We start from the raw sequence: 17,306 nt of genomic DNA, 5'->3' as shown, positions 1-17,306 counted from the left end.
GATTCGCATAAAGGTCAGTTGGTCGCCACGCATGCGCATGACAGAACCTTGAAGAGCAACTGGCTGTCAACATGCGTACCGGCCAGCTGCTCTCTTCCGGGTTCTGGCGCTCAGGTGTGCGCTCCAGTTTCGGCACTCAGTCCCGAAAAGGTTAACTATCACTGCTATATGAAACTGTACCAACACACATAAAGGATGAAAGCAAGCCACAAATAAATTCTCCTTGATTGTTGCATTTTGAAGTATTTTAGGTGAACATTTGAATTTTTTAGTGCAAAAGTTTGGTTTATAAACAGTATTTTAAAAGAACCTAATTGGGGGCATTATAACTTTATTCATTGAAATGTACAAATACCCCAATTAGGATTTTTTTAGGTTTATAAATCTCTACATTTTTGTAAAATTCTGGTGCTTTTTTATATTCTGCTGATCCAAATGCCACAACATAAACTCTAACATCCTCATCTTAAATACTACATTTTATTGGGCATTACTAATTATTACCCAATTTCTAGGGTTTACCAAAAGAAGAATTTTATATAAAGTAAGATTTTCTTTCTCACCACGCACAACTGGTCCATTCAGGTAGTGGATTTTTCCAACAATGGAAAGAACTGGTCTCAGAAGGTTAAGAGAAGAGTTCCAACACTGGATTCCTAATTTCAAGATCACAACTTCTGCAATCTTGGAATGGGAAATAAGCCAATACAACCTAAAGTGTCTTATAGATTTTCCAGGAACTTCAGAAGTACAGCCTTATAATATGTTTTAACGATCAGCTGGATATTTTTCATTTTTGCAGCAGCATTCACCTCTGCAGCCAAAATAAATCTCATGGGAAGTTTCAAGGTTTTCACTTATTTTATATCTTCCCTTCCCTTCCTTTTGCTTTTATATAAGGAAACCACATTACAGATACTTTACTAGAAAGCTATAAATACTTAATAAATCTTCAATATAATGACCAAAAGACGCAATTACTGAGATGAGTTACTGAAGTGAACAAAATGAAGACGGTACCAGATGGATGTGTTTTTTATAAAACTGATTCTGATCTACATAGTGATAACCTTATGTTCCTCTTCATTATTTATTGTCATGACAAATCAGTCATCAGCTTTGTTCTAAGCATCCTTGCTTTAAAAATTGTAAACTAATTTGTAATCCTTTCCTGACAAAATTTTCCTATTTGGAAACTTAACACAACAGAGTGGCAAAAAGTTCTTTTAAAAACAACCACAACTAAATGATACTGGCTAAGGAACAAATTCCAGAAATAATGTGACCTTCTTGGATCTCCTATGAATAAATAGTGGGAAATATTATTTTAAATAATTGACTTATAAAGGAGAACAATGAAAGGCAGTAAAGCATGGAAGGAAACCTTGCACTTTACTTCTAAGATCTGTTCGCTACAGCCACTTATTTATGGAAGAACAAGACTATGAAACCTAGTTGAAATGCAATCTTAAGCAAAACTTTCAAAAAAAGCAGGTTATACACCCTATATTGCCAAAAGTATTTGCTCACAATTTATTCTGATTATTTGGATGGGTGAGCGAATACTTTTGGCAATATAGTGTATGTCTATTTAGTAGACCAGTCATAATATTTTTAGTAATTTGCAACACTTAAATGTCCTGTATTGAGAAAGGTTACGTTATATATTTTTCAATTTCAAATGCACTACTTAAATATACTACAGAAACTGTGTTCAGCCTGCACAGGAAGTTTAAGCAGACGTTAGTGGCAAATATAAACAAAACAATCCTTCTCAGAATCCCTAGTCTATCCAGACACTTAAAACGTTCAAGTGCCACATCAATGACACAAGGTCACCTGAAGAGTGTAGTGTCTTATAAGATTAAAAATAAGCCACGAACTAATTCAGTCAGTTGCCAAATTCAATCCAGGGGTTTTAAGAACAGCATGTTATCTCTTCCTAATAACTCTTATTACTGGAATTAATTCTCATTTGCATAGAGAATTTATAAATTACACATTAGAATCTGCATAACAAAGTGTTCCTTTTCAATGTTTTAACTGAACACCATTTGCGCCCTCTGTAATGCATTCTCCATTACATTCTATTCCTGTTCCTGCTACGCCCCAGCAGGAATTTTCTGTACTCCTGAGATCATTCTTTAGATGTTTTAACTCGAATGTACCTCTTCAAAGGTTTTCTCTATAGCTTTTTATAGTTCTGCAAAACTGGGAATTTCCACTCCCATCTTCTGATTATGATTCTCTAATCTAGTGTACTGAAAATAACTTTTTTTCTTGCAGTTCTTACAGTTTGAGCTCGGGAAATATTAAAAGCACATTCCACACTTAAGAGTACAACAGGTGAAAATCAAGTAACTTCAGAGCATGTAATATTTCAACTGAGAGGAAAGGAGCCATCAAATAACTACTGTACATAATAGTTTCAGAGCTTAGAGAATAAATAGATACGTCCTTCTACAGGTAACCCTCGCTTAACAGCCACAACTGGACCAATAATTCCATCATTAAGCAAAGTGGTTGCTAAGTGAACCCGTGACTGTGTTCGCAATATGGTCTTATTTAAGCTTTTCTTTGCTTTACAGATCCGTAAAAGTTATAAATGCAAGAATCGAACACAAAGTTACTTTTCCATCACTGCAATATCTGCAAATAGTCACTAAATGTAGCAGTGACTAAATGGTGATTACTTATAAGCAAAATAGGATTGAAAGCTAAGAGAGCCTGGAAAGAGATAGAGGGAATGAAATAGGAGAGGGACAGTTAAGACAAAAAAGGAAGAAAGGAAAAGAACAGGATGGATATACATGTAAAATAGAAAAATACATTGGTATTCATTGTGGGAACAGTAAACTAACACTCTTTAAATAAGCATGGATTCTGAAACTTTTAATAGAAAAAACTTATATCCACATTGATACTAAATGAAATTGTAATATTTATAAACAACTGGTTCTGTGAGTAAATAGGGCACAGATTATAGTATCTCTCCTATGTTTAATACTTTACATTACATTACAAAAAATGATTAAGAAAAAATAGTCTGGATCCCTTTCAGTCAGGATTCAGACTTGGGTATGAGATAGAAATAGCACTGATCACACTTTTGGATGATCTCTGATGAGGGCAAGATGGCAGCTGTGCATCCATCCTGCCCTACTTGGGCTCTGTGGCTTTCAATACCATTGGCCATGATAACCTTTCGGATTGGCTTAGAGGAATGGGAGCGTGCTGGTGGCTTGCCTCTTTTCTCTGGCGCCAATACCAGTTGGTGGGGTAAGTGGAGAAAAGATCCTCAGCCCCAACTATGTGGACTGCTGAGGATTCAGTGCTGTCTCCACTCCCATTCAACATCGATATGAGGCTACTGGGTGAGCTCATGTATTAAAGCTACCATTTTTGATGAAGTCAGCAATATTTTAAACTGTATTTATTTATCCTTCCCCCCCCAAAAAAAGATTCTGTGCCACTTTTGTTACTATATGGCATCACAGTGCTGAAGTTGTACAATGCAGGACCACAGAATTTTAATTCAACAATAAGAAAACAATAGCTGCAGATCAGCATAAATAAATAAAAAATTAAAAATCTCTTTTTTTAAGAGAAGACCTACATCAAACATGAGCAAAGAAATAACACATGTAGAATATGTTTGTATAGCAGGCAAACCAAAACACTGTATGTTGAAAAAATTCACTGTTGTTTCAAAATTTATATTGACTTGATATATTAAGCAAACATTCATAAACACAATTCTATGCATATTTATTTATATGTAAATCAAATCATTTCCTGTCCAATGCAAGGACTTAGGAATGCAGCTTTTAATCGTCAATCCCAAAGCAAGCATTTCAGCCTAACTAGATGGACCAGATAAAAAATTACAATCAGATGAGCTAATTCTATTTTATTGTAAAACTACATTTTACAATTTGCAGACTTGAAAGTAACTTTCCTGCTACCTCAACCCCTTTACAGCCAGAAAACTAGGGAGGGTCTCTTCTGAGCCTCCTGCCCTCCCACATTCTTGCAATGGGTTCAGCTGCCTTTTATCTGATCATTCCCTTGGTTACATCTCTTTGCCCTGTCTCCCGAGGTCATCCCCACATACCGTTACAAAACATGGTGCTGTTTATATACCTCAATGTTCTCGTTGTTCCAAGTATGTGGTGTCTTTTTTGCAAGCAGCTTTAAATCTTGGATAGCAAGCCTCTTTACAGCCTCTCTTCGATCATTCTTCATATACTGCAGTAAGAGTTCTATCTGTAAAAAAAAGAAGACTTTAAAATGAAATTTCATTTCATTGGATTTCTTAAGATAATGGCAAATACAAGCAAGTCTCCCCTTTTTGGAACTCTCCATTTTTTAAAATATTTTTTGGAATTTTATAATGTTTCACTTTTTTTAATGTGAAATTATTTGGTTTTTAATGTTTTATTTTACAGTGGTACTTGTTAATTGGTTCCGGGAGACGTGATAAGTACTAAAAATGATGAGTACCAAACAAACCATATGACTTAATAAATGACTGTTTGTTTCAGGTGGAAAGAGTAGTGAGTCACAAGACAACCAACAGTGACACGTTCTAGTTTGCCCATCAAGTACCCCAAAAAATGCTGTATGAGGACAAAATTTTCACATCAAAATGCATTGAGTACCAAATTGAATGAGTTTTACAGCAGTTGAGTACCAATGTACTAATGTGGTGATTAAACTGTATGCCGTCCAGAACCCTAAAATTTCTTCAACTTATCTAGAATGTTCACTTATTTTGTGCATCTAAAAAGTACATGCTTTCAAAAGAAAAAACAAATCAGCAAAAAAAAAATGGGATTACCTGCTTAGGGATATCAACCAGAGAAGAGGCAGCAAGCAAGGTAAATGTGTGCAAAGTCACAATGACCATCTTAGTAGATGGATAGGATGTCACCAATTGTTGGAGCAGTTGTCGTGCACTGGAAGCCAGGCTGGCATCATGGTGCATATGCTGCAGAATGGGGATCAGCTTCAATTTCAAGTCTACAGGAGTCACTAAACCTGTTTAAAATAAAATAGCTTTCTGTATAAACCATAATCAAATTGGGGGAAGGTGCCTATAGAGGTGTTATAGGACATGCCAGGATATTAGAAATGTGCATAGTGCTATTATTACAGGATTGCAGCTACAGGGCAATGACTATGCAGTTCAATTTTTCAGCCCACTGCTTCCACTAAAATTAGGACTGTAGGGGTGAAACAATAGGTATTCAAGGACACAGCCTACACTGTTGCTTGTGTCAACAGTGCACAATGTATACACATTTTGAGATATATATAAAACAATAATAATGGGTAATATAAACACCTATTCTAAAATGAGTTGGCAGAGTCAGTTACTCAGAAAGAAATATGTTAAGGTTAAAACTAAATATTCTACCTTCTATGCGCCCAAGAAATTCAAATTTCCTCCTTGGATGCCCTCAGGTTGTGTTCGTATTTAGATGCAAGCTGAAATTACCACATTCCCACTGTAAGACTATTCAATAATTATTTTACTGATAAGCAAGTTAAGACACAAGCCTTCAAATAAACATAATATCCACACAATTTACTATTCTCTCATGTGGTGTTAGAAACAGGTAATTTTATCTGTAATTTATTGAAAGAAGCCAGCTTCATAAACAATGCTTTGAAGTTTAAAATGGATTCCTGTTTGCTCAGATGAAGTTAAGAAGCTTGCTTAATCAAAAATGGGCATTTTTTTCCTCATAGCCATTCTGAGTATGTGGAAGTTAATTTCCATTGTAAATTACTTGTGACATCTGAATCATACTGGAATTTTCTTCTTTCTCTAGGTCCTGAAACTAACTTTTGAAGCATTAATAAATAACAGTTCTAAAAGCATTTCTACGATACTATATATCCAACTAGGTGATGAGAAGGTTTGTGAACCCTTCAGAACTATCAGTAAGCAATCCAGAAATATGATTAAAGTGGACAAAACCCTTATCCAGCAAACCTTCACCCCTTTCATTAAACTAGCATTTCCAAAATTTTAGTTCAAAATGGAAATATTTTAAATAACAGAATTACCACTTTTTAAAAATTCTCTCAAAGGCACAGATATAAATATACAAGGAGAAAATTCAAAGGGCATATACCTTGAATCATTTCACTTATTTTGTTACATATTCCTCCTGCAAAATCTCTGTGAAGAAGGAAAAATATAATGAATCAAAATCAGAATAAACTCTGAAAACTCTGGCAGGGTCATATTTTCTTTTGCAGCATACTATTAGAGCTGATATTATTAAAGTTTGTATGTTTCTTTACAAACAAAATCAGTGTGTGTAAAACAATGAATACATCAAGAACACCAAAGAAAATGGTAAGTCAACCATACCAAATTGTTGCATGAACTGGACTTTGCATGTAGTTTTCCTACATTAAGCCTTAAAAAATAAAGTAGTTGACTATTTAGTTACATTATTCGTTCCACCTCCCTCTCTCTCCCTTTCTGCTTGTAAAGATAGTGAGAGATTACCAAGCTCCCAAGAATGCTATACTATATTTCAAGATTTGTACTGCTGCTACTACAGCAGAGTTAAATGACTGTTGGCATTAGTGGTTTTCAGTGTTCAAAAAACTACAACTTTATAGTTGTACAGTACAAACTACTATGAACTATACTCATCTCTAAACGTTAGTATGAACTAGTGTTGGGCAACAGATAAGAAATTAATAAAATATTTCTATTCCTAACATTTGAAATATGTTTCATGAAATTTTGTGGGCTTTAGTTCTAAATAAGAATACTATTTCAGTCAAAACCACAAAATTATTGGTTTATATCTTGTTCATTTCCTATACGTGACTCAATCTTAATTAGCAGTGTAACATATAATACTGTATTTTAATTACAAAACAATCTAAAAACAAAGTACTGTTGAGCTTCATTCTTTTAATCTCCCCTTGCCACTCCTCTAAATTACACGGAACGCAGCAGTGAAAGATCAATACTGGCTTCCCCATTGACTTTGCTTCTTAGCAGGTTGTAAAAGGTGATCATATGACCCCGGGAAACAGCAACTGTCATAAATATGAGTCAGTTACCAAGCATCTGAATTTTGATCATGTGACTGTGGGGATGCTGCAATGGTCATAGCTGTGAAAAACTGTCATGTCACTTTTTTCAGCGCCGTAAAATTGAATGGTCATTAAATGAACTGTTGTAAGCCTAGAGTTACTTGTACTAACATTTTTGCAAAAGTTGCCAAACTTTATTTTATTTTATTGTTTATATTTCATATCTCTAAACCACCCATCTCCCTCAGACAAAATGAAAAGAAAATGAATAAGAAAATAATGTAAGTAAAAGTCTATTTAGATTATTGATTAATTGCTTGCTATCTTGGGAACAAGGAACACATCTCAGGTGTTGTTCTTACTTGGATTGGGCAGAAAAATTGGCTGCAGCAAAAATGGCAGCTTCAACTTCAACGTTGTCATGCGAATCAAGGCTTTGGCGAATACTGTGATGTGCATTCTTCCTCTCAGGGATAATGGAAGCCATACTGCCTAGCATCCTGGAGAATAAAACAGAAGAATTCAGTATAAAACATTCATAACAATAAGCGATACTGTGGAAAAGTATTTTTCTTAATCCTATCTTAATTTTAACGTTGATTTTTAGATTTTGTTTTATTTATCAATTATATACATTGCACACTGGCCAGAGCACCTCTTTGAGGGAGATGGGTAGTTTAGAATGAATGAATGAATGAATGAATGAATGAATGAATGAATGAATGAATGAATGAATAGGCAGCATCTGGGCAGCCTTCCTTGATAAACAGGCATACCTTAATGTGATTGCTCGAGCAACTGGATCATTGCTATGAATAACTGAGAAAATTCTTTTCACAAATTCATCCACGTTGAGGATCTTTTCCAAGTGCTTCTCACTTTGCTGGGTCACTTTCAGAACACAAAGCCTCAGGAAGTTGTTACTGTTTTTAAAAATATATTTAATGTGTTAATTGATAATTGTACTGTTCCTTCCATGATCAATTTCAAAGTATTAGCAAACTTAATGAAAGAGTGTACATCAAATAAAATAGTTTCAGAATTAAATATATTTAAAAATAGTCAAAATTACAAATACATAATAACACATAATAAAGGGGGCTTTCTTCAGTTGCAAACAGTTTCTTGCTCGTTCTATTCAAAAAATAACAGAGGTCCATAGAACAGGACCGCCACTGATAATTTTACAATTTTTTTTGGTCTTTTAATGACTCCATAATCCCTTAAATCGGGTTGGAGTCGGGGCAACTGAATGGAGCTGAGTATTTACTGACCATCTGGCAGGCCCTTCCTGTCGCCAATGTGGAGTTCGCTGCAGATATTTTCTCATTGCACCCAAAGAGAGAGAAACTATCTACTGCTACCTAGTATTGAACTCACAGTCTCCTGACTGTGAGGCAAGAGCTCCACCTCTAGGCCACTGCACCACTCAATTTTACAAAGAATACAAGACTTAAAATGAAGAAGCCTATCTTCCAAAGCAGCTGAGAAAAGATCGCCATGGGTCAAATAAAAAACAATAGTTACTAGAGTACTAAAATTAAGAAACAAAACATATTCACTCACCCAACTCTGAAAACATCAGCTAGCTTTAAAAATGCTGAATTAATTAAAATTGGGAATGGATATTTCTGAAAGAGTCTTGGAAAACGGACAACAGCCTCACATTGTTCTCCCAACTTCCCAGATCGAAGACCTATGAACAAATAATAACAAAGTACAATGTTACAGCCTACAGAATCAACAACAAAACCCCCAAAAGAATCATGATAGTGTGTTCAAAATATTTGTCTAAGGCAGTGGTTCCCAAACCTTTTCAGTCCACCGCCCCCTTAGTGCTACAAACTGATCCTCAGTGCCCCCCACCCAGTGGTGAAATTATTATTTTTTTACTATCAGTTCTGTGGGTGTGGCTGGGGGGTGGGTCATGTGATGGGGCGGGTTGCACGATGGAAGGAAGATAGTAATAGTAAAATTCAAAACTGTAACAATTAATTGCACATTTATTCAAAATCCAATTTAAAAACATTTTTAGTTAATGTTAATTCAACAAAATTGTTGAACATGATCCAGCGATACCAGGTTTTCAAAGTCTGATAGTAATTTATCAAGAACCTTAGTAACTAGTAACTTAGTAAACTCAGTAAAATTTAGTAACCACTTCACTGTTCAGTAAATTCTGTGTAATACAGTACATGCTTGATCATTCACACACACTGCTGCCTTTTGTTTTTTTCAAAATAACAGGGAGGGGTGGGGGTAGAGAAGGAAGAAGACTTTGTTCTGTGGTATCTGCCATTTCAGAAATGCTCATTACACTGCTCCACATTATCAGTCTTTCCGTATTCCTCAATTTATTGGTGCCCAGCAGCTGGTCAAAACCCTAGTAGTACTTATGGAGCTGTAGACGATACTATGGCAAAATACAAGCCTTGCAGCTCATGTATACTCATACAACATAAGAGTGATGCCATTATCCAGATTTATCTGTGACAAAGGTCTCACTGTGCATAAATATCAAGACAGGAAGGGCACTTTATTAAAAAAAAACTGCAATGTTTTGACTCCATTTGGTTATAAAACATCTTGTTTGGCATACTGGAACATTTAGACAGCATTTTCTTCTAATATGGGACGTTGTTCTATCATAATTTTGTTTTGCTTTGTTTTTTCCTGTATGTTACAATATCCAACTTTAGACAGTAATTAGACCACTTTTTATTTACTTTTTTAAAAACAGCATATGTTGGAAATGCTTATCTCTTTTCCACAACATCCCCTATATTTCAGCCTTCAATGAGATTACTTTGCAACTCAAAGTTTGAGAAACCACCCCAAGTGCCCTTCCTCCCAGTCCTCGCTTTTTAAGCCCACCTCTACGAATGGAGCGAGGAGGCAGAGGGGGGCTAGCCTCCCCCCCCCCCGCTGCATGTTTACCTGTGCATTTCTAAGGTGGGAAGGGTAGAGATAGGCGAGAGTGGTGCATCCGTGTGGAGCGGGTGCAAGAGGGATTGGAGGAGGCTCCATTGCATAGGCGCACCATGGTGCAATCCTCGCAGAGGCGGCTCGCAGCGCAGCCCCGGAAAGGGAGTCAGAAGTAAAGCCATTTATAAAAGCGTGAGAGGCACAATCTTGTGCAGTGACATCGCACTCACTGCATAATGCAGTGCCAATTCCCAATCCCTGAAATGCAGGCCCAAGGACAGCCCCTTTCAGTCCCGCATCTCTTCTCCATGCACAGCACATGCAGTGTTGTATCAGAGGAGAAATGTAGGCAAAAGGCTCTTCTCTTCTTTCTCTGTCCCCCCCTTTGCCTCCTCGGTCTGAACATGCTTGTATGCCTCCTGAATGAGCGAGCGAGTGAGCAAAAAATCCTTCCAGTCTTTGGGACGTTAGACTGAATTTCACCCCTGCCGGAAGTGCTCAGCTGACTGGTGGCCAACAGAACCCCAGGCAGAATTGTGCCCTATGAGGGGGCCACCTCCAGCACTTTCTGCCACCTCCCTTGCCTCTTAGCATCCCCCTGCTGCCCCCTTGCCTCTTAGCGGTCCCCTGCCGTCCCCTTACCTCTTAGCGCCCCCCCCCTAAGTCATCCCACCGCCCCTCAGGGGGTGGTACCACCCACCTTGGGAACCACTGGTCTAAGGGATCAACATATATCACTTGAGCATGAACTACATTTATAAAGCAATACATTCAGTTCATTTAATTTACAAACTCCACACAATTCAGTTCATTCACTGAAGAAACCTGCAAAGGGCACAATTTTCAGCCCTATCTCCACTGTAGAAGCCCTACAGCTGCGGGGGGGGGGGGGGAGAATCCTCACTTCCACATGGAACCTGGTTCCCAAAGAATTCCCAGGGAATTGCATTCAAAGCCTTTTCAATGAAAACATTTTTTGGTGGCAGCACCATAATCCCCTACCCGATTTCAAAAATGTGCATGCGGAAGCCAAAAAAGTGTATCACGTTTTAGGTGGCAGGTGGTTCCAGCACGTGCTGCCACATCAAAATGCTTTCCTTCCCAGTTCCCCAGTGCAACTGTAGAGCTGTGCACCCTCCTCCTCTGCAGACTTGCCTTTTCTTTTCTCCTGGCCAGCACTGTCTGCCAGGGGAGGCAGGGAGAAAAGGGAGAGGGCAGCAGGGTTGTGCGAGGGCGCAGGAGCCGGATGCGGACACAGGGCAGGCAGATCAGAGGCAGCTGGCTGACTGTGGGCTTGCCAGCTCAGCTCCTGGCCCACGAGATGGATCTAGGTAGGAGGAATGCATGCCCATTTTTGCAATCGGGGAGGAAAAAGAGCGTTTCAGGTGGCGGGCGGTTCCAGGCTGCTCTGCGATCCCTGCAGCTTGGAAATGCCTGTCACCTGAAATGCTTTTTTTTCCTTTCTGATTGCAAAAATGGCTTTTCTCAGGACACTACATTGGGAAGTTAAAAACCTGGAATGGGATACAATCAAGCTTCTGAGATCGCTTTGCCGCCTGCCACCCAAAAACGCTGTTACTGTGACCTCTGCTGCCTGGAACTGCCCGAGAAGGGGCAGGTGAAGTGGGATCTGCAGAGATCGCTGTAAAAGCATTTTTGGGTGGCAGCACAGCGAGCCAAAGCCTTTGAATCAAGCCTGATTGTACCCCATTCCAGGTTTTTAACTCCCCAATCTAGTGTCCTGAGAAATCTAGTGTCTTTGAGGCACCTCTCATTTGCAGCAGCAGGAGGAGGGCGGCATATGCAAAAGCCTCTGAGTAACTGGGAAAGAAAGCCACGCTTGGAACCTGCCGAAAACCGCCGCCCGAAAAGCATAGTGGGGTTGGGAAGAGGGCTGTGACAAGCCCGGTTTTTCAAGGAGGCAGTCTTGCCGGGTCGTCTTCTTTGGGCTTCCCTTTTGTTGCTCAGGTACCACCACGAGGAACCTTTAATCCAAATGGCAGGGATCCCCACCCCTCCTCGCCCAATGGGCCGTTCCCGGTTGAGCACAGTGGCGGCCATTCAGCAGCCCCCACATGTCTTTCTGTCCTTGCTGAAAAGAAGAAGCGAGCTGACTGCCACTCTTTGGGCCACTCCTTGGGCCAAGTGGCACTGCGTGGTCGCTGGTCAGAGAGAAAAAAATAAAGTGTGGAGAGGTATGTTTAGTCCTGCCCTGCCGTAGGGAAGGGTAAAGAAAAGCAGATTTGAGATTGATAAAAACCTTACCCTTTAGGAAGATCAAGCACCCACACCTCATGTTTTTGCCTTCCTCAGCCCCCAGAAGCACTTTGCAAACCTCCCAAACTCTCTGCATGCCTCATTTTATAGAGAGTTTGGGAGGCCTGCAGAATGCTCCTGGGAGCTGGGAAGGGCAAAAACTTTTTTTTTAAATGTACCTCTTCAAAATCTTGGTGCGTCTTATACTCTGGTGCGTCTTATAGTCCGAAAAATATGATAATATATCAGAAAGACCCTTCCACCACGCCTCCTAGAGAGGACTAGAAATAGAAATCTGATGTTTCTCCAACTGTTGCCAACTGGATTACTGTCATGATGCAGAAAGAATTCAAACAACAGTTGCCTCTTAAACCACTGTGTAGCTGTATCGTTGTGATCACTTTATTCTAGTTGGTGCACATGTATATAGTTGTTTGGTTTACTCTTTATCTTGCTAGTGTATTAATATTTACTAATAGTGCCAGTGTATTAATATTGGCTCTGGATTTTAGTACAGCACAAGAGCATCTACAGGTAGAATGAAGATCTGAAGGTCAAGACCTACATAAATACTAATCACTGCATATCAAAAGGGATGGAACAATCACAATGCCATGCCTGGCACCTTTCTGACACACAGTCCTTCCCTCAGCTTATGTTGTTGCTCCATTACATTCTGGGAATGAGAATGAGAGAGAGAGGGAGAGAAAAAGAAAGAGAGAAAGAAACAAGAAAGAGAAAATTAGAATTAAATGTTCCTAATAAAATGATTTCTGATAGTAGTTGGAAAAACCTGGAAAAACAACACGTCTCTGGTGATTGGAAAGGCCCAACAGAGACTTCATTTCCTTAGAGTCCTGCAAAAAAATGAAGTGGAACAACAGCTGATGACCTCTTTCTATTGATCCACCATAGAAAGTGTCCTCACATATTGTATTACAGTATGATATGCTGGTTTAACAGCTGTGGACAGGAAGGCACTACAGAGAGTGATCAATTCGGCACAAGAAACCATTGGTTGCCCTCTGACACCACTGGATGACATCGCCAGATCTCACTGCTTTAGCAGAGTAAGGAAGATACTCAGAGATGATTCACACACCCTAGTCAGTGTCTCTTTGCACTTCTACCATCAGGCAGAAGACATCAAAATATAGCCAGCCGAACAAACAGGCTTAAAGATAGTTTCTATTCTTGGGCTGTGAGACTTTTAAATACAACCACAATTACTCCATGCACACGCTAGGTTTTTTCTTTTTCTTTCTTTTTTCGTTTCTGTTATAATTTTGCACAGTGAGGTTAAAACCAATTTTGTTGTATTTAAGTACAATGACAATAAAGATTATACTTATACTTATAAGCACTGACCACACATGGAAACCTGGGCTAGATATCCGAAAACTGTCCTTTTTATTGTTTATACTTGTGATGATGGGGGAAATCATTTACTTATACATTTTTTCTTTCCTATATTATTTTTTCTTTCCTTTTTTTCTGCACTTCCTATTTTTCTTTTCCCTAATTTGTATTAATTTTTTAATGTAATGTTTAATAAAATTATTATTTTAAAAAGCAAACTATCCTGTTTATATTCTGGTTTATTTTAAAGCTTGGGGCTTAAGAATTTTAAGAGTGATGTTATACTTTTAAAGAAGCAGCTCATAAACAGAAAAAAGAATATGAATCCATAATTTGGTTATATAAATTTGAAGTGATTCAAATAATCATTGAGCAGTGATCTTTTACTCTCCATGCTCAAAAAATCCTTAACTCTTTGTATAATGCTACATTCAAATTTCTGGCCTTTAGCTCAAAAGTCAAAAATATATTAAATCTTTGTTATTCATGTAACCAAAGTAAAGCTGGCAAGAAATGGTATGATAAATTAACCATTGCATCCAAATTTATTTTCTGTAAAACATTTGTAAAGTCCTCCCTTCTTGCTTAATTTTATCCAAGCATACCATATTTTTCGAAGTATAAGACACACCTTTTTTCCTCAAAAAAGAGGCTGAAAATCTGGGTGCATCTTATACATCAAATGCAGCATTTTTTTGCCTCCCGTAGCCCCACCCCCTTCACAAAAATGGCTGTGCATACCCTTATGGAGGCTTTCAGAGAGCTCCGGGGGGGCTGGGGAGGGCAGAAATGAGCAAAAAAATGGGCCGTTTTTGCCCCCCCAGCTCGCAGCAGCACTCTATAAGCTTTCATAAGGCTATGCATGCAATTTTTTAAACAAAAAGCAGGCCCATTTTTGCAAAAACAGGCTGTTTTTTGCTTGTTTTTGCCCACCCCCACGAGCTCTCTGCAAGCCCCCCCAAGGCTATTCATGCTTTTTATTTGAAAAAAAATGGGCCCATTTTTGGGAAAAACTGGCCGTTTTGGGGAGGTTTGCAGAGTGCAAAAACTTTTCCCCCCCTTTTGGAAAGCTCTATAATTAGAGTGATTGATGAGAATTACATTGATCAAGTGCTGTGCCAGCAGAAACAAGTCTTATGTGCTGCAGGTTGTCAGTGATTTCCTTCTCCAGCACATGGATAAATACACCTGGAAACATCTACCTACTCTCTCTCCCTACCTACTTACTGTATTTCTTTCTCTCTCCCTATCCATCTACCTACCCTCTCTCCCTACCTACTGTATTTCTCTCTCTCTCTCTCCATCTACCTACCTACCTACTCTCTCCCCCTACCTACTTACTGTATTTCTCTCTCCCTATCTCCCTACCTACCTACCACTGTTCCCTCTAAGGTGCGCGGCCGCGCGGCCGCGCACGTGGCAAGAAAACACCATGCAGCCGTTTCTAACTGCGCGCAGTGATTTCTGTCACAGGCTCCAGAAGCTGAGGGGAATATCTGCTGCCGCCTCCTCCTCCTCCAACAGCACTGCCGGATTTGCCGCCAATGCTGCAGCTGAGGTGAAGCCTCCAAAGCTCCCGCAGGCGTCCCCGCGTTATCCCTTCCCCTTCCTCCTCCGCCGTGCTTTTGAGGAGCCATTTGGCCGCGGGAGCTAGTAGGAAGGCGGCGGAGGGGGCGGGAGCAGGAAAAAAGGCCTCATGGCTTCTCAAAAGCACGGCGGAGGTGGAAGCGGCAGCAGGGGTAACCCAGAGCCCAGCTGAGGTGCTCCGAGCGGAGGGGGAGGCACCGCCGCCACTGCCATGGGCAGGGGCGCCTGCGGGAGCTTTGGAGGCTTCACCTCGGCTGCAGCGCTGGGCAGCAAATATGTTGGTGCTGTTGGAGGAGGAGGCGGCAGCAGCTATTCTAGTGGTGGTGGGGGCTCGTTGGCATCTTCAGCGGCAGCCCTGCCCCCTGTGAAAAAAAACGAAGATGGAGCAGATCCACGCAGATGACGTTGCTGCAACATGACTGGAGGAGGAATTCTGGGAGTTGAAGTCCACAAGGCTTAAAGCTGTCAGGTTTGAAGACCCCTGCGTTTTTTTTTCCTAAAGGGTGTGCAAAGGTCTTGTAACTTGACAGCTTTAAGACTTGCATGCTTCAATGCCAGAGTTCCTGAGCCAACATGACTGGAGGAGGAATTCTGGGAGTTGAAGTCCACAAGGCTTAAAGCTGTCAGGTTTGAAGACCCCTGGGTTTTTTTTTCCTAAAGGGTTAGGGGTGCAAAGGTCTTGTAACTTGACAGCTTTAAGACTTGCATGCTTCAATGCCAGAGTTTCTGAGCCAACATTTTGGTTGCTAAGCAGGACCGTTGTTAAGTGATACTGATATTATATAACACTTTTAATTAAGCGGGTACCTTGAATAAACATAACTTTGAGTTTCAAATAATACTGATTTCGTCGTTGTCTTAGGTGACATCTGTGAAAAAAATTCAGGTGCTCAGGCATGAAAATATGCCGCTTCAAATACTATACTTTTCTGCTCACACTGAAAAAAAAAGAGGGAATATTGCTACCTACCCTGTATCACTCCCTCCCTACTCTCTCTCTCCCTACCTGCTGTATTGCTCTCTCTCCCTCCCTCTATCTACCTACCTACCTACCTACTGTATTTCTCTCTCTCCCCCTCTCTATCCCTCTATCTACCTACTTACTTTTTTTAAAAAAATGCCTCTTCAAAACCTTAGTGCATCTTATACTCCGAAAAATACGGTAGATTATGTATTTCAAGTTATGTATTCAAGCAGAGGCCCAATGCACAACTGTCTGGCATTTACCGGTAATCTAATTTTTTTCACTGCAGGGGGGGGGGGGGCCTTGACTCAATAGGCTCAGGCTGCTCTTTAGTAAAACACGTGACTTAATGTCATTTGCACCACACAGGATAGCCGTTGGCTGAGATAATTAGATAACTGGGGACGATCAATCAGTTTGGAAAAACTGGGAATTGCCTTGGAATGATGGGAATTGCAGCGATGGAGAACGCTAAGGTATGGGAGTTGACAGAGAAGCCCGTGGCATCTTAAAATACACAATAAAACCAGCAATATTAAGAAACCACAAGGCTTTCACTCCAATCTAAACCAACTTCATCCTTCTGCAAAGCTGCCCCAACACGTCGATTACACTCAAAGGAACACTAGGAGGGACTTCCTTTTTGAGTGCTAGGTTAGTACGTTATCCACGCATGCGCACATGTTGCCACGGGTCGTTTCCCCCCCCTTACCTTTATCCAGTTCCATGAGTGCGGAATTGGCATCCAATTCCTGCTCCCCATAGCCGGCATCAGCGAGGAAGGATTTGGAAACGGAAGCCATTCCCCGTTATATAAGGAGTTTCTGAAAGGAATCGTAGAATGACGCTTTATTACTTTTGTTTTACACAGACAGGAAAGGAAAGCCTTAAGTAAGGGTATCTCTTTTCCGTTTCAAACAGTAATTATCTGCGCTTGTGCAGAACCCCCAGGTTTAGGCACCTGCGCAGTCGCGCTCCTGCCAGCACGCGGATTATTACTCTTTCCGGAAGATCGCATGAGTAGGAGGCGGGGAAGTTGTTACGCATGCGCAATTTTAAAAAAGACCGGTTGGTTTATCAACTAATGCCTCGGTATAAGGGCGTGGCATCATCTTGCGGTGGGATAGGAAAAGCCAATGGAAAGAAG

At 40.0% G+C, this 17,306-nt stretch overlaps 1 protein-coding gene across 2 annotated transcripts in view; it reads right to left on the bottom strand.

Moving 5' to 3' along the window:
• INTS7 (integrator complex subunit 7) overlaps nt 1-17,194 on the bottom strand; it is a 48,511-nt gene extending 31,317 nt beyond the window's left edge. Inside the window, exons 1-8 of one of the 2 annotated variants that reach the window (XM_032216336.1) lie at nt 17,121-17,194; nt 16,872-16,983; nt 8,635-8,764; nt 7,845-7,991; nt 7,431-7,568; nt 6,144-6,190; nt 4,841-5,040; nt 4,144-4,266 (exon numbers count right to left, since the gene is read on the bottom strand). In XM_032216336.1, the coding sequence (XP_032072227.1) occupies nt 4,144-4,266; nt 4,841-5,040; nt 6,144-6,190; nt 7,431-7,568; nt 7,845-7,991; nt 8,635-8,764; nt 16,872-16,962 (876 nt within the window). In that variant the 5' untranslated portion in view covers nt 16,963-16,983; nt 17,121-17,194. The other variant, XM_032216335.1, reaches the window with a different exon arrangement.
• Nucleotides 17,195-17,306: the final 112 nt, after the last annotated feature.

Source organism: Thamnophis elegans, chromosome 4, assembly GCF_009769535.1.
Source record: "Thamnophis elegans isolate rThaEle1 chromosome 4, rThaEle1.pri, whole genome shotgun sequence".
NCBI lineage: Eukaryota > Metazoa > Chordata > Lepidosauria > Squamata > Colubridae > Thamnophis > Thamnophis elegans.
Note: the sequence above shows the minus strand (reverse complement) of the source record. Positions and strands in the feature narration are given on the sequence as shown.